The 26,997-nt window shown below is 27.3% G+C and overlaps 1 protein-coding gene across 5 annotated transcripts; it reads left to right on the forward strand.

Moving 5' to 3' along the window:
• The first annotated feature begins 693 nt into the window (after window positions 1-693).
• LOC113556700 (inhibitor of growth protein 4-like) lies at window positions 694-10,122 on the forward strand. 5 transcript variants are annotated; one of them, XM_026961801.2, is made up of 8 exons: window positions 3,592-3,793; window positions 4,201-4,282; window positions 7,711-8,042; window positions 8,099-8,334; window positions 8,399-8,507; window positions 8,575-8,628; window positions 8,706-8,899; window positions 9,666-10,122. In XM_026961801.2, exons 3-8 carry the CDS (start codon window positions 8,006-8,008, stop codon window positions 9,765-9,767), a joined length of 732 nt encoding a protein of 243 aa, XP_026817602.1. In that variant the 5' UTR covers window positions 3,592-3,793; window positions 4,201-4,282; window positions 7,711-8,005; the 3' UTR covers window positions 9,768-10,122. The 5 variants fall into 5 exon arrangements, with proteins under 5 accessions (XP_026817603.1, XP_026817602.1, XP_026817605.1 ...); XM_026961804.2 differs by having other exon boundaries at window positions 7,886-8,042; XM_026961805.2 differs by having other exon boundaries at window positions 7,909-8,042.
• Window positions 10,123-26,997: the final 16,875 nt, after the last annotated feature.

The following is a 26,997-nucleotide window of genomic DNA, read 5'->3' on the forward strand; positions in this document are numbered from 1 at the left end:
AAAAGCCAGAAAAATGATTTTTTTTTTTTTCTATAGAAAAACTTGTAATTTGTATGATTTTGTAATTTTTTGTTTTATAAAAATGTGATAGGTAGTTAAAAGTTATGTATCTAATATTCAATTTTGTTTAAAAAAATGTATAATTTTAATTATTATAGTATATTATAATAAAAAGAAACGTTTTTTAAAATTCATGCAAGATTGATAAATTAGCTAGTGTATATACTATTATACATATTTTAATTTATGTACTTACAATATAAAATAACATACCTACAGTCTACACAATACATATTTTCTGTTATTTTCACTTTTCACAATTTTCCATTACCAAAATAAATTATCATCGTTAGCTTGGTTAAAAATTGTTTTTTTCTAGATTGTTAATCTAAATTATATATATATTTGTATATATCGAACATATTTTTGTCGATATTATACACTTTATCAAATTAATTGGGTCGTCATTGGTTTTTACGCCATATTTTGATTAGTTTTATAATTTTGTCTGATTGTCAATTCCGATTTTCCGATTAGAGCAATAAATTATAGTAAGTACCTATATCTAATAAAGTAATAAAGATAATATTTTCAAAGTAAGCGACATCGGCGTTAGATATTGGTATTTATATTCCATTCGCAATTAGTATCGCGTAAACACTAAACAGTGAACGTGTCAACGTGTGTCAATTATTAAAATGGAATATGAATATGAAATTTCAAACTGAAAAAGGTGAACCGACTGAACCGTGCATTTTAGTCGATGGACATAAATAATAATAATAATTCAATGTACTGAACAAATATGGTAGTATCCGATACCGGTGATACTGGTGTAGCAATAAAAATGTTTCTGTAGTCTATAGATAATATTGGTGAGTTATTTTGTCATATGAAAACAATTTAAAATTTAAATCTCGGTAATGTTTACTTGTGATACTAATCTTGAAATATTAAGTCGATATTCTCATATACTCGGGACTCGGCGGTGTTACGATTACTCTGAAATTTTCACATTACCTAAAATACTATATGAACAACTTTGTATTATTCATATATTGCAAAATGACCAAAATGGTTTTTTATTACTTCAAAATCAACTCAATCGTACATATATGTATATTGTGTGGACATGTGGATCAGTCAGGATTACAATATTTACTTTAAAACTATGTAGAAACTGTTGCAAAATTTCCATCAACTTTAAAAGTAGGTAAACGTAATACGTAAACGATCAGAAGGAACTCTAGAATAACTAAAGTTCAGAATATTTTTGCGTGTACTATAAAACGCAGTTTTATATTTCGTATCCATCTATTCACCGTGTAATAAAAATGTTATTAAATATTGAAGCACATTTAAAAATAAATAATGTTAAATGTAATAAAAAAATAAATTACGAAAATTACAAGAAAATAACATTCGCAATTTATAATGGATGTACTTGAGAAAAAATTAAAATTAATAAAATGCAATAACGTATTAGAAAATGTATAATTATGGTGCACATGTTTTATTTTTATATGAACAAAAAAATTTACCTACATTAAAAAAATATTAACTATTAAATATTTCAGTATGAGTATACATGCAATTTAGAAAAAAAATTCTTAACTAGTCCAACGATGATAATTTGTTATTATAATTATAATTTGTATTGTATGTAATGTATTATTTATGTTATACATAGTAATGTAGTATATACAGTTACAGTATAAACATAATCGTTTGATGCACAATCCTGTATGACTTTTGATAGTATAGACACAAAATGAGGAACTTTTTTTTAATATTTATATTTTTATATTTTTTTTTATCTATTATTAACAATTATTGCGAAACTATTTTGATTACCTGACTGATTGTTGCTAATTGTTTTGTTTATTAAATTGTCTAAAAAAAAAAAAAAAAATGTTATTTTAGATTACTATGGCTATTCTTGAACCATAGATAGTTTAATACATGTTCGTTTAGTTACAAACAAGGTGGATATATACGGTGGACCAGCTCGAAAAAAAAAATGAGGAAAATAATAATTATTATTTAAATATATATTATTAAAATAATGAGTAAACATCTAACATAAAATCAACATCAAAACAAAAAACCTACCTATACCTACGTATTTTATAAATAATATGTAACTAGCTGTCCCCGTGTACTTTGTTGCCCGTACAAAATGATGGTAAATGTTAAGTTTGGTTAACACTGTCTTAATATTTTACGTAATATGCATGTATAAATTGCATTTTTGATTTTCTGATTTGATGTATCAACGTAACATAGCTGTCCCGACCAGAGTTACCCGTAGAAATGTTGACCATTAAAAAGCAGCATTTAAAGACAGTAACTGTTGTCGTCGGCCGAACGGGCGGGATTATCATTGTCTCACGTATTTGACATTTAAAATTATCTCCCAAACTACACAAGCAAAATAACATAGGTACATTGCTTATCGATATTTTAAAAGACGTAATCCCAATATTTTGCTTTTGCCGATTTTTATCATTATCAATAAACTTTTATTATTTTATTACATTATTACACGGGTTTATTTTAGCGCTTACCCAATATAAAATATCGCCGAACGCCATTGTTAAATTAAATATTGCAAATGATAAATTCATTTCACGTGATTTGCATTCCTTAATTTATCATGTTTTAGTAAATATATTTATTTGCCTACATACAAATCCCAGCCCTAAACATATAATATATTCTTTCCTTAAGAGGACGTCTCACCCGCATGTGTCGTCTCCATCTTACACACTTACCATATAGTAAATTTTCGTTCACCAGTTTCAATAATGTACTTTTAGTTTTAATTTTAGAGTCAATTGACCTATTATCAAACTTTTAAATAAGTACATTATCTGTGTTCTCTCGTGGGTTTTTTACGATATTTTAATTTTTAAGTGAATTATGAGCATTTTCAAATATTTAATAATTTCATACTCATTAATTCACCTAAAAATTAAAATATAGTAAAAAGCCAACGAGAGAACACAGATAATTTTCTTAACATATAAAGTCATTACACAAACAGATTCTCGTAAATTAGTTATAAATAATTATAAAATATAGGTAATAATATGATAGATATTATCACGATAGTCGCGACGCAACCCACGATAATAGTGTAGACCATCGTGTGGACATTTACGGTATACCTAATATTGAATAGTTTCTAAATTTAATGGAAATAATAAAAATAAAAAAACGGAATCCCCTATGCTGTCTGTACATAAACAGGTGCATTAAGGTATGACTATTGCAGTATTGCACATTTTCACAAATATACGTAAAAATAATGTGTTATAGTAATGGTACAAAAATAAACCACCGACCGGTCAATACTATTTTATCGACGATCGACGACGCTAATCAGTTTAATGTTTATTAGATTATATTTTATAATATAAAACAGTAAAGACAATAACCAAGGTGGATATATCCATCTTGACTATAACAATATACATTATTATACTTCCTAAAAATAGGTAACTTATCTATGGATTTATACACGGTATTGGAATTTTCGTAACGACTTTCCATCGTCATTCGTTTACAATCGGCGCTCGGTAGTGTCCTACTGTCTTTCGAGGTTCCACTTTCATAATTAATAATTTATATATAGTTTGTATTGTAATATTACAATCGTGTGAAATGTGAATGAGTTTTGATATTATTTGTTTATTTGTCCTCAAAGAAACAAGAATAACAACATAAGGGAAACAGTTATTTTAAAAAACAAAATTGTTCTAACAATAATAGAAAACTTTGCGATTGCGATGTAAGTACCTACTTTGATCAATTTATATTTTGTTTTCGTAAATTCAAATGTTTATATAACATTATACCTTTATTTAGTTAACACTTAAGAATTTTTATTTTACCACCCCTCCCCCAACCACCCACAAATACAATTTTTAACAATGCGCACCTGTATATAATACAGAGCTGAAAAACAACTTACTTATTATAATGTACACCTTTATATAAAATTAAGTTGTAATATTCATGGTTAAGTGTACAGGTATAAATATTTTTTATATTTAATTCTTGTTAATATAAAAGTATTAATCATAATAATTAATGATTTATTTATTGTAAATAACGCCTTAAATAATAAAATTATAAAAAATAATAAATAATTTAATAGTAATAAAAAAAATATTTATTTTATTTATAATTTTTAAGGTTTATGCTGCAATTACAATAATTATTATTGAAACATAAAAACCGAAACTAGGACAAATAGTTATAAGTATCTTAACTTAAGGTAAGCGAATTTATGATTTAATAAACACTACCATGCTATTAAATAATAACCTAAATGGCTGTATAGCATAATATAAAATAGTTTTTAAAATTATTTGAATTTGAACAAAGATTTCCTTCAGAATGTCATTTATACATTATGAATTAAACAATAACATTTATATTATATATTTAACAAAACTGAATAATATATTTACCTTTATTTAGCTAAAATTTGAGAATTTATTTATTTTACCACCACCGAACTCAATTTTACCTATTGGAATTGGGCATACCATTATTTTCAAATCGACTTGTTTGAGTTGGAAATAAACCTTGTCTATTATTCATTACCAATTCAAATAAACGATCTGAATCTAGACCGCCTGCACATTCCATCAACTAAAATTGAGTCCTTTTTGTCAAACTTGATCTAAATAAATTAGGTTTCTGATCGTAAAAATTACGCCCTTGCAATGTGTAATGTAAAAAAACTAAGTTAAAAACGCAAGAAGGTCTAAGATACGAAAAATGAAATTATCAAAAAATTGACAGATATTGCAAAATCATATCTAATCATAATTATTATTTTAATGCTAGTTGCAGAGGCGTAATTATAAATGTTTTATGGGAGGGATATGAATATTTTGTAACCGTAGACCCATGTGGGACTTTGCCCCCTTACCCGCTTTGACCTTACTACTAATTTATTTTTCAATATAATGCGTTTTAAAAATATATGATATTAAACAATTAAACAAACCATTGTCTTTATTACATATATATTACATTATATTATTATAATAAAATGTCCAATCTTCTTGGTTTTTGCGCCATTATATCAAGTATGTTATATCATCATGTTCTACTTCAATATCATTCTGAATAATGGCCAAAATTGATAGACCATTTTAGACGTTTCTACAAATTAATTAATAAACAACATAATCATAAATATTGAATTTTAGTTTAAAATTACGAGTAAACTCTGTCATACTATTTCTAAGGTATGTAAATTATATAATGTATAATAAATAATACAATGATCGTAAATTCGTAGATCAGTCGATTTATCGTAAACTGCGCTATATACATTATGTCCATTGTCTGTGTAGATTGTTAATAGTAAATATAAGATAGACTCTCTAATAACTAAAAATTGCTCGGCGTGTGACGACTTATGTTTATAAAGTTATAAATAAATAAATTAACGACAAAACTATAAAAGTGAAATCCACTATTTAACATTTATTTTGGTAAAACAGTATTATAACTAGACATTTAAAACTTTTTTTTTAGTAATTTGTATTTTGTAAGACATATGTATACAGTGTAGTTACAGAGTGTCCCGTGAGGATTTACCCATTTCGATATCTCCTGAAATAATGGAGATATCATAATTTTGATTTTTTAATAAATTTCACAGGGATAAGAGCTACAAATATTTCATGTTTTAGTAAAAAAGTTAAAAAATATATTTTTTTATTTAATTATTTTCAAAAAAATTGAAGATAGCCATTTTGTAAAGTTAATTTTTCTGAAAATATTGATGTTTCAACATTATTCAACCACCTCACTACTTTGGATTGGTATTTCTACAATATTTTTGTAGATATACCCACCGCTTGTTCATCACTGTTCAAGAGGTCGCAACACCCGCATATATTGTCTCCGTTTTACAAGTACGTAACATAGCAAATTTACGCTCAGCAGATCACGTTTAGCTCCGTTTGTTTAAAAATTAGAGTGAATCGACCTACTGTGAAATTTGATGGTAAGAACATTATCTATGTTTGATTGTTGGTTTTTTACGATTATTAAGTTTTTAAGTGAGTTATGAGCATTTTTAATTTGCGCTATGTTATATACGCATAACTTGCTAAAAAATTGAACTATTGTAAAAAACCAACATACGTACAAACACAGACAATTTTCTTACCATCAAGTTTCATAATAGATCGATTCACTCCAATTTTTAAACTGACGAAGCTAAACGTGATCTGCTGAGCACAAATTTGCTATGTCACGTACTTGTAGGACAGAGACAACACACACGGGTGGGACGCCCTCTTAATACAGGTACCTTCATTAAAATTAATGAGAAAAACCTACATCAGCTACATTGCCTTGTTCAATCTGTGACAAATCTCGTTTTACAATGATATAAAAGTAGAAAATTGTATATTGGGAATTCGGACGTGCTCGAAATTTGAAGACGAAGAAATTGTAATATTTGTCGATGAATCTTTTCTAATTTCGTAATTTTTTAATACGACTTTATCATAGGAGAAGATGTGTTGTGCTGTTATGACTTTTATAGTTTTATGTTTTATAATAATAACTGGTAATTTTCGTTTTTTAATAAAAACACAAAAGCATTTATTGCATAGCATTAAAAATTTACACGTATTTTAAAACCACTAGTTCATTAGCGGTTTAACTCAAAAAAAAAAAAAAAAATACTTTGAACTTAATTATGAATAGGAATTGGGTATCGTAACGGTCGAAGTCCAAAACAACGGGTATGAACAATAAACTCATTTTAATTTATATTTTATTTTTCTATGATGCGGGTACGTCGCGACCATGGGCGTAGGTAAGAGGGGGTTTTGGGTGTTCGAACACCCCCCAAAATTAAAAAAACAATTGTATTATTCAATACATACAAATAAATTATTCAAAATGTTATAATATTAATATAGATTTAGACAAAAACACCCTCTGAAAAATTTCCTACCTGCGCCCATGGTCGCGACTATAGCATTATGAATGAATATTTAAAGTGGTTGTAGAGAAAAACAATAATATATCTTTTTTCGACGAATCCTCATAAGGTACCTATGGTTTGTTTGGATTATTAGGTATCGTAAATGTGGGAATTCAAATTTCTTCGCGAAAAATGCGATAATGCAATCGCACACGCAAATGTTGTTCATTTACTCCTCACATGACGTAATTGACATAGCCAAAATGTACGTGTAATAATATATGAAACGCGCCCTAAACACCAATCATTAAAACATGGTGTGCTCCAGCCCCCTCTAAATATAAGACACGCAGATTCCTCCAGTCACAACCGTCAATGGCAGTTGTTACGGTCCGATGGCGAGTGCGGCGGGGGGTTTCGAGTTTGACGCAATGACGCAATCGCGACGCGTTGGGCGGCACGGCGCACGGCGCACCCGGTTTCGTATGTATATATATATACATCACATATTTTATAAATCAATAAAATCGAAATAACGGAGAACCCCTGGTCTTACCTGATTCCGCCGCCGTACCGATGCGGTTGGGCAAAATGGCAACGGTTCATTGGTAATTGTCTGCCTAAAAATTTTGTGGTACGAAAAATTTAATTTAATCGCTGGTGGAAGGACAGCGTTAGAGTAATTAACGATTTGAATGCAATTTTTTCATTAGAACTCTTTAAAAATGTTTTGAATCATACAGTGTCACCAACCGTCGAGCGTCGAGCCTGATAAATATATAGGTATACTAAATAGTTCGGATCTTTGTAAATACACGCCCTAGTCGGCCATACCAAAGTCTCGTATTGACGTATTCTCGACACGTATTCTCGTGCACACGATACTATCGACAACAGACATTTATTCGTATAATTTAGTATTCAACAATTTGATCAAACAGAAAACAGAAAACATTCCATATCTTCGTCTGTTCATTTTGCAAGTGTCTTTTATTTATTTCTTATCCATTAAATACTAAAAGTCATACAATCTCAATAATGGTTTCACCGTCAGACATGGACAAGTTTCTAGCCAGTAAGTACACTTTTGGTGTTACATTTCAACGAAATAATAACAAAGTCACATTTTAGATTTGGGCAACCTTCCTAGCCAGATACAGCAAAACCTCAGACTGTTGCAAAACATCGATTTAAAATCGCAAGACCTGATACGCAACATAACCAAAGAGACCGACGATTACCTTAAGAACCAAAAATATTTGACCGACAAAAAAAAGAAAAGATTTAACAGAATACAACGTCAGTTTGTGAAAGCAAAAGAGTATGGTGACGATAAAGTTCAGTTGTCTCTACAGACATACACGGTGGTATGTTGATTTTGAGTTGTTTGGGTAACTTAAGAATTTCAGTCTACTCCATTGTACGTTTCAGGTGGATGATGTAATAAAAAAAATGGATGCATATTTAATGTGGTACGAAGCCAACAACCAAGTTAAAGCCATTAACGTCGCCAAAACTATTGAGGAAGGTTCACAAAAAAGTAAGTAATCTGCAGAATATATTTTAATGATAGTGTTAAGACGTTTCCTCATGTGCGTTTCTTTTAGAAAAACTTGATAAGACCGAGAACAATGACATTAAAAAGAAACAATTAAATAAAGGTTTGTGGACCACATTATTTTTATGTCGTCTAAGTAGATTTATTGTAATATAAATTAAAATCACCAACATTTTTCAGGAGGTAAAAAAACAAGTGCTGCATCTAAAAAAGCACTATTGGATGTCAAAATTCCTAAAAAATTTCCTAGAAGTGGAGTGGTCGGTGTACGTCCGGCTGCAGTAATCGACATGCCTGTTGATCCGAATGAACCAAAGTATTGTCTGTGTAACCAAGTCTCATTTGGGGAAATGATAGGGTGTGATAACCCAGATGTAAGTATAGTAATTTTTATTAATTATTATTCATGATGACAGGTATCTGAGTTATCTATTCTATTGATCTTATATATATATACCTTTATACAATTTGTTCTTAATTTTGTCTGTATCTTAAAGGTTGATAATTAATTGAAAAATTTTTCACCCAAAAGTTAATGTTTGCTTTTCCTACACATAGCATTGTTTTCTAAAAGTATTAAGATACTTGTATTTTTGTTTTTATGAATGATGATAAAATATTTATAAAATACTTCAAAATTCTTGAACATTTAATACACAATTCCACATAACTACATAAGTTATTCTTATAGCTATATAAAAATATTAAATTACACATTTATGTATTATATTCATTTTTTAATGTGTTTAAAGTTTACATTTTTATCTAATATGTCAATATCATAAAAATTTACAATAATATTAATATTTGTTAAGTTAATAATATTAATAAAGTTAATTTAAATTAGTTAATATTAGTAAATATATTTAGTGAATAGGCTGTCTCCGCTCAGAAACATTTTCAATGCTATATTACAGAACTCAAATTGAATACACTTTTTACAGCAACACACTTTACTTCTACTAATAGCAGAGTGATACCCCCTTTCCCACATTTTTTTCTTTAATTTACAAAAATATATTATTTGATTTTTTAACCATTAAAAGTTTATTTATGTTCTACTTTTATTATAAATATTGTTTCATTGTTTAGTATTTCTAAAATATAATTTTTTTTAATTACCCGGTTTTTTCATTTTAGTGTACCATTGAATGGTTCCATTTTGTTTGCGTCAAATTGACTACTAAGCCCAAAGGAAAATGGTTCTGTCCAAAATGCAAACAGCCAGAAGAAAAGCAGTAATACATCTAATACTCTCCTCGGTTTTTATTATAATAATATTTTAAACTTTCTTAATTTTTATCGCTTAATAAACGTCAAATGCTTTTACTATCTAAATAATATTTTAAAATCACTTCTAACCTTCTAATGATAGTTGATAATATATAATATGTCTTTAGTTTTATTTAACTATACTATTTAATCTTCATTGTATGTAATTTTAGTTTTAATCATTACATTCATTTTTTATTATTAATTAAATACTAAATAGTTTCATGTGTTCTGTACATGATATATAGATTTACCTATACACCCTATAGGAAACTAGTGCCAGTCATAAAATTGTGTGAAATAGTGAAAAATATATGAAAAATGTAACTTTGATTCTACTCATATTTATATAGATAATATTGAAGTTTTAGAAAATTATGTTAATAATATCAATAAATAAATTACATAATACTGAATAATATAGTCGTATAACTCATTTATTCAATTTGTAAAAATTGAAAATTGAAAATTATAAATATTTTTAAGGTACTTTAATAAATTCTACTCATTCTATTCCAAATAAGGAATATTTTAAGGTATTTTTACAGAATTTACTATAATACTAGTAAAATTTAAACTTTTAATATATTTATACCTCTATAAATTTTAAATTTTATCCAGTTTGCAGAGCTGAAAAGGTTGTCATATAGGACATCACCAAATACTATGCGTGATATGAGACAGCTATATATACATATATATATAAATTTGAAATAATTTAAAGTATTCTATAGTTTGACTACAAATTCGTTTTATTAATATAATATAAGATTTTAAACTATTATATAGTTTTGTAGAAATATAAATTATTAGAACTTATAAAAGCTATACTTAAATAATATCAAAAAGGCAAAAACAGTTCAATAAAAATAATAGCTATGATTATTATTTTTTTCAAATTAATTTTAATTTTTTTTTTTTTTTATTTTAAATACTACTGAATATTTCAAAAAGATTCATTAAAAATTCAAGTTTTTTTTACTTGGTACTTATTTTAATTAAAGATAAATCCAACTTAATGCTTTATAGGAAAAAATATCTTCTGATATAATAATTAATATCTATGTTTATAATATAAAATAATTAATTTCAATATTTTTATATGCATTGAAACAGATGAAAAAATTCAATAGTTCCTATTGTTTTTGAGACTCTCATTAAGGTATTTATTTCTAAAGCTGAAAAACAACTTACTTACTAAAATGTACATCTTTACCTAAAATTATGTTTTGATATTCATGGTAAGTGTTCAGGTGTATATATTTTTTATATTTAATCCTTGTTAACAGCGTTTCCCTAATAGTGGGTCGCGACCCACTACCGGGCCACGAAAATATAATACCGAGTCGCAGAATTTAATACAATTCTCACATTAAATTTTATTATTTATCATTTTGTTTGATAATTTAATATAATTAGTAACTATAATATTATGATTATTACATTGTTGTTACAAATTGACACTTCAATTTTATTATAAAATTATATGTTGATATTCAAATGTGTTTTATTTTTCCTTTTTTTACACAATGATAATTGTAAAATATTTTGGCGAGTCGAGTCACAAAGAGGAAAATTATTAATTACCGAGCCAGCTCAAATCAGAGTTTGGGAAACGCTGCTTCTTAATATAAATATATTAATCATAATATTTAATGATTTATTAATTGTAAATAAAGCCTTAAATAATAAAATTATAAAAAATAATAAATAATATAATAGTAATAAAATTTTTTTATTTTATTTATAATTTATTAATGCTTGCGCTGCAATTACAGTTATTGAAACATAAAAATCGAAACTAGAACTAATAGTTATCAGTATTTTGACCAAAAGTAAGTGAACTTGTAATTTAATAAACACTACCATGATATAAAATAATAACCTAGATAGCATAATATAAATTGGTTTTTAAAATCATCTGAATTTGAACAAAGTTATGGTTTCCTTCAGGATGTCATTAATATATTAGGAATGAAACAAAGAAATTCACAGTTTTTATTTAACAAAACTGTATAGCAAATTTAATTATATTTAATTATATTTTAACATTTATATGCTGACATAACATTATACCTTTATTTAGCTAACATTTAAAAATATTTTTATTTTACCACCCCTTTCTTTTCCGTTCACAGACACAATTTTACTTATGGTCATAACATTATATTCTAAATCCACTTTATGTTCGAATTGGAAACAAACATTGTTCATTACCATTCTGAATAAACGACACCAATCTGCACCATCTGCACCTTCCATTAATTGTTCTCGTCAACTGAAATTAAGTTCATTTTTGTGAAACTTGATTAAATAAAATCGGATTCCTGATTGTAAAAAATTCTATATTGAAACGTGCAATATGAAGAAACTACTTTCAGTTATTTTTCTTTATTTATTTCCATTTAGTACAATAATAATAAATACAGGGAAACTTTGCAAATTACATTGCTTGTTCTAATCAATATTTTTAAATAATTACTAGGGTACTAATACTACTACTAGCACTTTAATTACAGTAATTATCTATTTTAGGTATATCGTATATATAGAGTATTTATTATTGGGACATAAAAATCATAACTAGAACAAGTAAATGGTAGAAACTAGAGATAGTGCAACATTTTTTGAAATAATATAAACACCTAATGTCTAAACCCTACATACTACTCGTATATCACAACTCTATCAATTCGGACAGCGGTATTCTATTTATAGAATAAATTATATTTTTATATAATCTGTATACCTATATCATACCAGTATTATTTTAAATTATAGCAACTATTACAAATAATTAACAAAATCTTAATTTGTGGAAATCGTTAGTAGTTTAATCTACAACTGTGGTCTAGGGTTACCTAGTTTTAAATATTAACGTTTTGTATTTCTTTAGTGATTATTTGTTGAGATATAATTCTTTATGATAAAGTAATAAGTACAAGTAATAAAATAAATGATATGTATATGTATTTGGATTGAAGGTTTAAACTAGTGTTGAGGTCTGAGCTAAATTTATATACCATCTTTCGTTGAAAATACAATCATTTTAAAGCTCCTATACGACTTTATCCTTTTGAAATACTGGCATCATTGATTTAAACACTATAAATAATAAAGTATTGAAAGATATTGTATTAGATATAAAGTATTGTCTCCAAAATAACGTAAAATATGATAAAGAAAGAGATTTAGTTACAAGTTAATTACAATAGGTATGTAAAAAATATTATACGTATATTTCAATAGCACTACTACTAATATTATAACGTTATTATTTGTAATTTTGGTAAATACGAAGTGTATACAACTTCTAATAACTGTTGTGGGCAATGATCGTTTAAACAAAATATTTTAAAATGTATAATAATATCCATTAATATGATTTGAAAATATTTTGAATACCCAATACAGAAAAAAATTATTTAACAATAATTCATGGAATAAATTTAAATTATACATACAGGTCATACAGGTATACACAATTTAGTAATAATTATAATTTGTATAGAAATCATTATCTGTTTAAGTATAATATAAAATTATAAATTAATTTTTATTAAAATGATAAAAAAATAAGTTCTACCTTCTAAGATACCAAATGTTATTGTTTAACGAAATTAAACACATTTTGTAATATACAAATTAAGTTATTTATTTTTGTACACTAGATGCTCATAGATATAACCTAGTATCAGTAGTACCTAATCTACATAATCAAGTCTGTGAAGTAGATTATATATTGAAATGGCTAATTTAACCATTATACAAAACTCGTATTTATATTTTACGCCATGGACATTAATACTGCTTTATTACATCAATAAAAATTATAATATTTTGAGCTGTTTTAAATATTTAAAAGTATACTTTACTGAGTATTTTGGAAGTGGTCAGGATTTATGTAGATTTCAGCTGATTTTGGAACAAGACATATTTATAAATTCAATGATTAGACCACTTATGACGAGTTAAGTATACATATAATCATTATTTGTTGAACAGTGAACACATTATGTTTTAAGCAAACATTTTATTTTCAGCCGTAAAAGCCCAAAGTTTTACACAATGTATTGTTTTTACACTTAAAATAATTTTGATTAAATATATAATCAACATATCCTAAAATACAGTAATACATAGATTCTGTTTGTTTAGCTAATATAATCTTATTGCACATTTGAGTAAGATGTAACATTGTAATAATAGTTACAATACCTATTGGATACAAGTTTAATATGTTATAATGTTATAAACTAATTTCAACTTAGCTTAGTTATACAATTATAAATTTATAATTCCTTGTATTGATAGCATTTCAATTTTTTCATAAAAAATATATCTTTAAATTAAATACTTAATATAGTTTTCACTATGGGGGTGACGGTATTTTTTTTATATCGATATTTCGGTATGATATTTTATACCGGTATGAATCGGTTTACCGAAAATATCGTTAAATAATGACCAGATTATTTTTTATCAAGATAAGCGAGTTTTAATTTAATTTCTATTGTTTTTAATAACTTATTTATTTTTATAATATTAAAAAACGACCCGTTTAACATACAGGAAAATAGGAATTGTCATTCCTAATCTATAATCATAGAATTACGTGTTGCTATATTACGCATGAGACACAGTAAACATGTTGGTACATTTAGGTATTTTACCAAAATATGCAAAAAACAATTTTTTTTAAGTATTAGTTAAAATTATTACATGTTATTATTAAATTATCTTTTTTAAATTTTCAAATGTGAACGAGGCGATTATATCAAAGATTTATATTGACGATGTTGTTGGAGCAAATTTAAATGACGTGATTTGTCTCGGATTTAAAGAAATATTAACATCTTTTTCTTCCGTTTTATAATCATCGTTTATATAATATTTTTAGTAAGTTCATTTTAGTTAAAATAGGTAGTATGTTTACGATAATTCGACAAATAAACCAATAATTTTAGACGTTTATTAGATAAACACTATTTAAAATTAAAAAGATTCTTAACAAAATATGTATATTTGCAATTATATGCATTATGTTCAAAATATGCAAAGATATAAAAAAAAAAATTGTACTATTTAATCAAGAATAAGCCAAATCGTGGACATATCTGACAACCAGTCAATTTGGACTTAAGGAAAAAACATGCAAATGCATAATAGAAATCTTAGCCCTACTTATAACTTATAAGGTAGGCATACAGGTACGCCACAAAGGGGGGCGGAGCAAGGTGGGGCTCTAGCCCCCCCCCCCAGAAAAAACTTCAGCCCCCTCGCCAGCCCCCCTATTGAAAAATATGTATGATATAATAAAGTTAAATTTTTTATTTTATTAACTTTGAATTAAGTTTTTTATAAATTATAATAATTGAATATTAATGAAGTTTGAACAAATAACATCTTTGGTCTTTTTACTATGGATTAACCTACTATTTACTAACATAAATTCATTCACAAATGTATGTAATAAAGAAATTATCATTTTTATACATTATTATTAATATAATTGTTGAAGGTCTATGATTAAACATTTTCTTACATAAGATACATAAAAAATATTTAGCAAAACATTTTTAACTATTCAAAAGTTTGTACTATATAGCCAATAGCTATATTATGTTAAGTTAAATGATACGAAAATATTTATATTTTATTTAAATAATCTCATTGATTGTTGAAAAAACCTTAGCCCATGTAAAAAAAATATTTGCCCCACTCTGCCCTCCCTAAAAAAAAATTCTAGTGCCGTGCTTGTAGGTATATACTAATATACTAAATTAAAATATAACTAATTAAAATGAATAACTTACCTACACTTTTGAATCCTAATACTGCTGTATCAATACTGCTTTATATGAATTCAATCACGTGTACTAACTCTGCCGTAACACTGCACAAACGCCACAAACTAAACTACAAAGCACTGACGGTCGATGATAATCTTTTGTGATATATACTCGTATATCATATTTTAGTAGTTTCAATTTAGATACGAATGCGAAGATGATGATAAACAGCACACGACAACGATAAAAAAAAAAAACAATACAGATCCGTATCTGTGTTACAAAAAAAAAAAAATAATATTATGTCATATCTTTGCCACTGGAAATTTTGTACAATTTGAAAATAGATTAAAATATTAAATAACTAATTTCGATATCTCGGTAGTTTTAGTATTATCGGTATATTCAATATTTTCGTTATATCGTTTTTAAAATAAAGACGGTATACCGGTGGAACAATTATACCTAAATACCTACAAATATGTAATATGACACTCAGAGCCGTCGGAAGACATGTGAGGGCAGTGCATTCACACAGGGTGGCAATATTGTAGGGGCGGCAATATGACTATCATGAAAGATCATCAATACTTAGTAGGGTATTTTATTGAACATGCTTAAAATTTAAAATTATTTAGGAACAGAATAATCAACTCCAAAAAATATGAAATGGTTCAAGATAATTTCCTAAAACACCTATATCTCATAATTTTTTATGTATCAGAATTATTATTTATTTTATATGAATTCATAACATGCGTTATGGTATTTATAAGCATTGACTATAAATCATTAATAATGGATATACAAATAACTGCGTCGTTGTTCCACTATGGGAGGACGCCATACCCGCTTGTCTCTGTCTTACTAACATACATCATAACAAATTTTCGTTCAGTAGAATACATTTTGTGACGTTAGCTTTAGTATTAGAGTAAATTTACCTATTATAAAATTTAAAGGTAAGAATATTATCTAAACAATGACATATGCTTTTAATGATATTATCATTTTAAAGTGAATTATGAACATTTTAAAGTTGTTATATTTTACATACCTTTAACTCACTTTAAAATAATAATATCATTAAAATCGTATGTCATTGTCTAGATAATATTCTTAGCTTTAAATTTTATAATAGGTAAATTTACTCTAATATTAAAGCTAACGTCACAAAATGTATTCTACTGAACAAAAATTATGTATTAGATTATACACACTTCATAATATGTGATAAGATTACTTTTTCGTTCATCGTCACCAAGTAAATAACAAAATAATTGTACTTTGTATAGCAACTCCGTGGTAGACAATGAGTCAACAAATAAATAATTATTAAATTGTGAGGTAAGTTAAAATTTTTAATCGATGATAACGACTATACAAATATAAATAACTAATAGAGATGGAATGACTGCAGTGTAAAATATATGTTTTTAACAACAGTTATAAGTTAAAAAATATTTAAAAATTATTTATAGTTAAGACTAAGGCCTTCATGCCCTAAAAAACCTTTAAATATACATGCATTTATGCGCTAAAGAACTAAAAGAACCACTAAATATGCTATTAAAAAATCTTTTTATTTCAATACCTAACTAGATAATATTTGCAAAATTTCTAAAATTATGAATTGTTTATTATTATTATTTTTTTTAAATCACACTTGCAGTGTACCGATAAGTGACAGTGCAAGTGATCGGCGAGAAAAACACAAACACTAATTTTAAAATATTTATTTTATATGAATAGTAGAATACCAGAAAATTTATTTAAAATTTATCTTTATAAAATTATAAGTCTTGCACTTTTTTTATAAATAATTGTCAAATATTATTAAATTTAATTATCACTTATTAATGAAAATTGTCAATTATGCAAAATATGCACCTATAAATATTAAATATACACCAGTATTACTATGAAACTAATTTATATTTTACTTGGCTATGTTATTAATGATTATTGAAAAACATGCAAACTCCTAAAAGTCCCTAGCCCTATTTATAATTAAGACAAAAGACTACTATTATTGTTTTTAATCTTGTCCAGAAATAGGTTTTATAACAATGCGAGTGATATAATACAAATATATTTTATAATCCTAGGAAACTGTTTTTAAATTTTACACAATTTTGCATATAAATATGTTTGAGTAAATATAATAATTATTAAGAACATATTTTATATAGATAGACGAGTAGATTAATAAATCGAAGGATGAAATTAACTTTTTAAGTTCTAATACAAACAATTTTTAAAATATGTATTTAATTTTTTTCGTATTTCGTATTTAATTACGTATTTCCTAACAATAGCTATTATCATTAATCATATTACTTTAATATATTTTTATTTCAAATTTTTATTAAAATCTTCAAGTCTTTATAAGATTTAAATATTTATTTAACTGATGTAAAGTAGTTTTTTTGGTCGAAAGGGCGGAAATTTTATGAATTGGCATAGGGCGACCAAATGACTAGCCCAGCGCTATTGACACTTATATATATAAATACGAACTCTACTGCTGACCAATACATTATTAACACACGCGCGCGCATATATACATATATATATAATTGTAAGGCCTATGGCCAAGACACTGGATGTATAAGTAGTTCAGTTCACTGTACACCTTAAACATAAAATATACTACGAGTACAGTACTCCGTACGACTACGATAAGGTAACAATAAAGTATAGGGTATAATTATTGTAATAATAATAATGACTGAAACTGAATCCTAGTTATTTATATTACATATATACCCTTGGATACGGTAATTATATCTATATAGGGACCTACGACTCTCCCTAGATATCTTATATTTAACTGCAGGTCATTCCCCGACCACGTTACGACTGTATTGCCGTCACCTCTAGGTGGCTAGGTCACTATAATGGATGCATTACATATTTGAATGCAATGACAGGTATTTACGAAAAACGATTATGAACGGATATGATTTATTGTCAGTCTAAGATATATTATATTATTACCTATATTTGAATTGTAATATGTATATTGATACAAGTAATTTATTTTTCTCAACTTTGCTGATGAAAGTTTTAAGTTTCCACGACTTATACTTTTTAAATAACAAATTGACAACAAATATTTTAAATTTTACACGAAAAAATCAATACATTTTTATTTTTATCTTTGACTAATAAAAACGACTCTCGTATAGTAGTAATTATTTTTTCTGTATCAATAAGGGAGAACACTTGTACGAGCTTTATAAATGTTTTTTTCTCAGCCTATCAATATAATTTACAGTAAATGTTGATGCTGCGTGGTCATTATGAGCAATTTCCTTTAATACTACTTTTTTCGGTTGTATATGCATATCTTCTACAGCTTTACGTTTACATTCAATATTTATAATTTGACGATGAATATTTGTTATATCGTAAGATTCGTGATTATGTTCTCCAGTTGTTGAAAGAAAAATATTATTCTTGTCAGAGTATATTAGTGCACTACAAGTTTTCGTAACACATCTCCAACGAGTAAAGCCATCTTTTTTACTTGTCGATCCAAAGTTATACTTAAAATTATTATACACTACCATACGACATCCTCGTTTACTTTCTAAGAACTCTATAATTTTACTTAAATTTACAAAAATAATAAAATCGTCAACAATGTTTAATAAAAAAATAACTGTCGAAAAACGCACTGGAACACTTCGACTTGAATGTGAACGAAACTGCACATGTTATTAAGGCTAGTATATTATTATTATCTTTTTATCTTTGTAAAATAATAAACAGATTACACTGAGATCGATATATCTACACGGCGGACCATTGTAGAAATTATAAACTTATAGCTTGCAAATATTATAAAGATAAGATTAAGATATTAAGCGGTCGTTTGTAGATATATGTTACACATAAATAATCAATGTCATTTAACTATTCTATTTACTACTATATTAACACAATTTTGACGATTTATACTTTTGATAAAAACTTACTTATAGCATATGAAATATGCATATTAATGTACAAAAACACAATACATTTTTGGAGAGTAAGAGAAGCCTCTGGGTATAAATAGCTTTATAAAACTAATTTAACACAAATAAATAATTTAAATATGACAAATTTATTATAATGTCGAATACTAAGATAGTTAGATATAAATAATTTAAAGTAAATGTTTCCCAAAGTGTGTATTATAAAAATTTGGTCGAAAAGTGCTATTAAATATTTTTGGGCGAAAAGAGTACCGCCCATAAGTATAAAATATGCGTCAGTACTCAGTAGCAAGAAAATCAAACACAATACTGAGATAAAAATTATATAACTTATGTTATGTGAAAAAATTTAATTTAAAATGAAACCATAAGATTATGTTACAAAATGTCATTGATAAAAAAGTATATGTTGTTAATAAATTACAATAAAATAAAATAATACATCAAATAACTATGGCCTTGCATTTTTTAGTTTAAAATCATTTTATAAACTCAATTTACCTAAATTATAAAATTATGATTAACTATACATAAATTGTATGTAATATGAATGCATACAAATAAAGTTATTCTATTTTTAAATTACTTTCGCTTTTTTTCTACATTCATATTAATATATTGAGTAATATATAATACATAAATGAATTCTAAATTAAAGTATGTATGTAATAATGACATATAAATATTATTCCAAATTAAAGTGAAATATTACAATAATTCTTTCAGCAAATACAGAAATGCAAGATTAACTAATATTGTCTTATATGGACAGTGTATATAAATATGTATACTAAATAATTAATGTCTAATACACAATAGTTGTCGCCGCTGCAGCATAAAAATATAATAATTTAATATAATATAATATATATTATCGGTCACGGAAAAATAGCCGATCGACACACATTCACACATTCAAACTAATTGGGATCGCACTTAGTTCGGGTATCGGAAATTTAAAAAAAAAAAATTTTAACAGACTAAATTAAATATTTTATATTATGTACATACATATTTATTATTATTATTATTATTAATATTTTATTAGAATTACATACATTATATTATTATAAGTACATTACATACATAGGAACATACAATGTTTATTAAATTTTTTTGACAAAATTATTGATTTTTATTTGACGACGAGCTGCAACGCGCTTTCCTGCAGCCTAATCTCGCAAACGTTTGGATACGCTAATTGCAGTTCGGGTAATAGAGGGTTCGTTTAACGGAGGTTCGGATAATCGAGGTTCTACTATCTACTGTACATACAACTTTACAAAAATCGCAGTTTTTACGTTTTTTCTATTATGTTTTGGCTATACCGAAGGCGTCCAATTGCCGTTATTTTATTATATTGTTATTACTATTATTGTGTGCGCGAATCGCCACTGTTATTTTTTATACCACATTATTCTATTCGGTGAATTGTGTGTGTGGAATTATATTATACTATTTAGGATAGTCTATTATGTATATATATATAAGTATATTATATGTAACCTAACGTTAGCTGACCACTGTGGCCAGACTACGCTCCATAAAATTGTGAGTTTTTATTTATTTTTGTTATTTATTTCATACATCGTTGAGTCAGATGGGCCGCATATTATTTTCAACAAAAGTGTCCTAATCTATATTTTCCTTTGATAATTGCAACTTATGTATGATAAAAAAAATGTCCAACTGCACTAGAATAAAATATTCAAATAACATACCATTACAAATTATAATACATTAATAACGATGTATAATCAATAGTAATAAACTAATAAGTAATAAGTAATAACCAATATAACTGGTATTTAGTAAAAGTGTTAAAAACTTATCTTGCACGTAATACCGGTCTTATCGTACGTACTACGTATGCGCTTTGTGCTCATGAGTCGCCGGGTCACGGCCTCGCGGGTATCGCGTAGGCCAGACGTTCGTACTTAACTGAACACGCTCGTCGCTGCTCCTGCCGCTCCGATCGTACCATACCCATAATAATAATAATTACCATAACATTTTACTAACGTAAAGTGGTGCGCGTTAAATTATGCAAAATGGCAGATCGCGGTGGTACGGATTTGACTCAAGCGCGCTGTACCCGTCATTCGCCTACCCGTGTATATTATAATAAATAATTATTGTTATTAATGCTACCTACGTCACGCGCCTGCCGAATGATCCGAAAAATTTCCGATCTTAACTTGTTTACACTGATGTGATGGTTGTGCGTCTAGCGTCTCGTTACGAACCGCGAGAAAAGCGCGCATTTCCTTCATGTCGCACTATCGCGTTATAATTTATAGCGGTTACCTATGCATAGGGTTACCATACCACCGGATCTCAAACATCTGTCCGGATTTGAGAAATGTCCGGATTTTACAAAATTAACCGTTTAACATGATTATTCATGTTCTGAAAAAAACATGATACAAAATGTTATGTCAAGTGACAGATTTTCGTGTACACTCAATATAAATGTATTATATGTAATTTATATTTTTGTTTATATTTTTTCCCGGGATGTCACGATAAGTGACTAGGTACCTAGTAGATACCCATTATTATCGCAAAAAAAATGACATATTTTATAACACGTTTTGTAATGTTAGCTTTAATATTAGAGTAAATTTACCTATTATCAAATTTAAAAGCAAGAATATCGAGCACTGTATATCGGTATATCATATTTTTAAATTTAAAATATTTAAAACTGAATACCGAAAATATAAGATATATTGATAATATCGTAATTACTAAAACATTGAACGTAATTTCTATACCGAAATTATATATTATACATACTCGTGTGTACTCGACAAAAATAGTTGTATATGGAGTATGAAAAAGATTATGACAAAAAAATTTACTTATACTTTAAATTTTTTATTTTTTTTTAAATATTTTTTATACATATACGTACATGTTTTACATTTTTGAACTTTTAAATTTATTTCACAATAGCATATGCTTTTTTTAAATATAATTTTTATAATTTATTTAGTGTTCACCAATACATTTTTAACCATACCTCTTTTGAGGCAGTCTGTATGAAGTGAGGAGGAATTTGTGTTATAAAACACCGGAGCCGTTTGGGAATTTACTTTTTCGAAAAACGGGAACCGAATGGGCTACGTCCGCCGTAGGGTACCGCTCAGTGTCGTTTCTGTATTGTTCTATTATTTATATTGTTATCAGTGAAGCTCATCGCGTATTAGTTTGCCGCTATTTTGTTAGTTGACAAAACATTACATTCATTACACAAAATGTATTAGGAATAACGTCATTTTTAATGATAGCATTTAATAATTAACGTAGGTTAAGAAATAATAAAATACTATTTAATCTAATTAATATTTACCATATAAAATACCATATTATAATGTCAACCAAAAACCCAGGCTTCACCTAATAACGGGAATTCGCTGTATAATACTATTAAGAAATCTGTGGTGGTTGAACATTATTCTACGCGATAAAGAATAAGCCGGGTTATTGGTTATAATATTCGTCGCGTCCGTATAGGTAAGTACAGCTGTAGAAGTAACCACCTGCGCGTCAACTATTATATTTTATTTCTATTTCACCGAACTGCACTGTTCACCTAACGTGCAACGAAATCCAGTTTTGTATCACCTGTTTTCAACATTGGGACGACTACGTCCACGTACGCATCGTAGTGCATTCCGATACGGTATTATATTCATTTATTTCGTTCACCCGCCTTCATTGTTCTTTCGGTGTCAACTTTTTTTCACATTTTTTACTACGAAGTTTTTCCATTATCAAATCGTCACAACTTTCAGCTTTTTAAACATTTTTGTTGCTTTTGACGTGTAGCGTGATTACACGTTTAAGATCGCTGTCGCTGTAATAACCGGATCAAGCAATGCATCCTTTCGACCAATGTAAGTACCTATAGGTAAGGCATAGCGCGCGCGCACATACCTACACAATTATTCGTAATATGTATGATTACACTTATAGCTTTTGTATGCTATATAGCAGGGGTGGGCAACTGGCGGCCCACGTATCTATTTTATCTGGCCCACGCTACTTGCCTACATTTTTAAATTACGTCATACAATTTCAAAGTCATTCGTCTATACTCTATGCTACGTCTATGCTAAACTAAAATACATATTTTGAATGACATATTATTTTTTTTTTGCTAAATTTTAATTTTCTAAAAATTGGCCTTCTAATAACTTTCAGTTGTCCATCCCTGCTATGTAGAAATATAGAAACAGTGATCTCTATTTCCAAAATAATATTGTTGTGACGACTAACGAGACTACTATTTTGTTGTGATGAGGAGGGGAGTTCGCCATCTTCGATTTCGGATCCCGTACGGCGTCTTAAAAAACATATGCGGCGATAAATCAACTCTATCCAAAAACTGTCTAGCGTTGTCACCGCTAATGATCTTAAGACCTTTGAAAACATTTATTTTCATTAAATTCAGTGAAAAATAACATTTTAATTGGCTTGCGTTAAAAGTTTGGTTTTCTAGCTACATCAGCCAGCCCACTGTAAAGGAAAATGAATTCTTGTTGTACAGGTGTTCTGACAATAATCGCTTCCGTGTTTCTAGGCAAAATCGTATAAAATATAGTGTTTTATGATTGATCTAGTTATCTGCCTCGACAAGCGAACAACTGACAAGGACTAGTCGTCGGGCATTATCTACTATTCTCTGTGATAAAGAACAAGACCGGCAGACCGAGTTATTGGTTATAATTTTCGTCCCGCCTTTATAAGTACCGTGATGGTAGTAACCACCTGCACGTCGGCTATTATTTTGCTTTTCTACTGAGCAGCACTGGCAGTGAACGTGAAACGAAATCCACTTTTGTATCACCTGTTGTGGATCTGGAGTCAACTACGTACGCGTCGTAGTGTATTCCGACACTGTTTTTTATTCATTTATTTTTCTTCCGTCATCATTATTGTTCTTTCAGCGTCAGTTTTTTTGTTACAATGTAGTTTTTTCCATTATCAGATCATTACAATTTTCAGCTTTTTAAACATTTTCGTTGCCATCTGACCATCGACGTCGAACGCAATCACTTTTAACACGTTTGAGCTCGCTACCACTGTAATAACCGAAGCGAATCATGAATCCCGTCGGCCAACGTAAGTACCTAAACTAAGACACAGCGCGCGTGCGCGCACTAGAGCCTGACTTATAGTGGGGCTAAGGGGCTGCAGCTCTGGGTCCTTGTTGATAATTAAATATTAAAGTGGCACTGTGAAATTTGATTTTATTGCTTTCGTTAGACATTTACATAATTTAATAAACATTATAAACATTAATTAATATTTTTTATTTGTCCTGATATTATAATAACTTAAAAATTGAACTACCTATTTTCTGTAAAATTAAAATTTTGGTCTTTAATGCAGTTATGTTATTTTAATGTTCACTGTCTAACAAATATTGAAGGTCCTTAAAATTATATTTCCCCGGACCTTTACTTCGTAAGCTGGGCTCTGACAAGCATATACACAACTACACAAGTATACGTAATATGTACACGATTACACCTCTTATAATTTTGTGTGCAAATTGATAAAGATTGAATTAGACAATGATATTTATTTCCAATTTAATATTGTTGTAATAACTAACGAGACTACTATTGTGTAGTTCAAAGGGGGAGGGAAGTTCACCATCTCCGATTTTGGTTGCCGTACCTATGGCGTCTCGTCTCTTAAATGATTATCGTTTAGAATTTGTTTAAAAAAAATATAATTATGTGGCGATAAATCAACTCGATCTACAAGTTCTCTGGCGCTGTTGTCGTTTATGATCTAAGGCCTTTCCAAATCAATACTTTTCGTTAAATTCGGTGAAAATAACATTTAATTGGCTTATGTTAAAAGTTCAGTTTCTCTAGCCATACCAGCCCACTTTAAGGAATGAAATGTTACGACCTATGTTGTACAAGTTTTTTGGAAATAATCGATTCTGTGTCCCTTAGCAAATTCGTTTAAAATAAAATATAGTGTTTTATAATTGTATTTTATTAAGGTATTAGGTATAAATAGCAATAATAATTTAAAGAATGAGTTTTTATCATGATTTGTATAATGTTCAATGATTTTTGTAATTTAACTCTTTAAATGCCACTTTTAAAAAAGTTGTGAAGGGGAGAACTATTTAAAAATATATATATTTATTATAGTAAATATGCGTTCTAATCATCTCATGCTATATTTTTTTATGTTAATGTTTATTAACTTTATTTTCCTTACAGCTAGAGGATGGCTAACAATATATGAAACTAACTTATAAAGGTCATTTTTTCACTCTACATTGATAATGCAATATGAATACTAAATAAATTAGCAGTAGGCAAAATTTATAAGAATTTTTACAAGTATATGATGAGTTATAAGTAAAAATAAGGGATATAAATAAACATACACTGATCAAAATAGTTTTAATTTATTACAAGAAATACAAATAACCATTATTTTTAAATAATTAATCATAGTAAAACATTTTATAATAATATAATATAGTTTCAATTACTAAATTATAACATATTATAGTTAGATATATAATGATGTGCCCCCCCATTTTTTATTTTATCCATTATTAAAACTTTTTACCAATCATAAAATAATAATAGTACCTAATAATATAAATATATACTGATGTACTAATATATGTACATTTAGGATAAAATAACAAATCAAAATAGATTTTTAACAAACTATATCTGATATGTATTTGTATTATATTCAATAATTTTTGTAATTCTAAGCGATTCCATAAAATAATTTTTTCAAAATAGGATATTGAATATGAGTCAGATACTACGTCATAAATAAGCACCAGTTTAGTGTAGAGGATAGATAGATAAATGATCATTGATCACATTATTATTACAAATAATAAATGTTTTGATATTATAGTATCTTATAAGATGTGATAATTTAAATAAAAAAAATATATTTTGATTTACGTATTATTATTGTCTATAGGCCAATTTCCCTTTTGCTATTTCTTATTGTTTTATTAGAAATTTCTTTTTTTTTAAACAGATTATCGACTTATGTCTATTGACTAAAATGATAATGAAATATAATATTTAAAACAATTATGTTTGTATGAGGTTGGGTTGAGCAATGAGGACTTTATTTTATTCTCAAAGTTCTAGGTATAGAAGGTAGATAATATAAAAATTTTGAAAACAAATAATTAATATTATGATGCTTGTTGTTATTTATCTGTATTGGTATTTATAATACTACAAATGTGTATAGATTGCCATCAGTCTGTTTTACTGTTATGCTTCAATATAGCCCTATTAAATAATATTTCAAACGTAACCAAGACTTTAACACTAAAACATTTTATATTTTTCTTTGTACATATTGCATAATATAGGTCTTATATTACATAATATAGTTTTTGTA

The sequence above is a fragment of the Rhopalosiphum maidis genome, chromosome 3 (genome assembly GCF_003676215.2).
Source record: "Rhopalosiphum maidis isolate BTI-1 chromosome 3, ASM367621v3, whole genome shotgun sequence".
Taxonomy (NCBI): Eukaryota; Metazoa; Arthropoda; class Insecta; order Hemiptera; family Aphididae; genus Rhopalosiphum; species Rhopalosiphum maidis.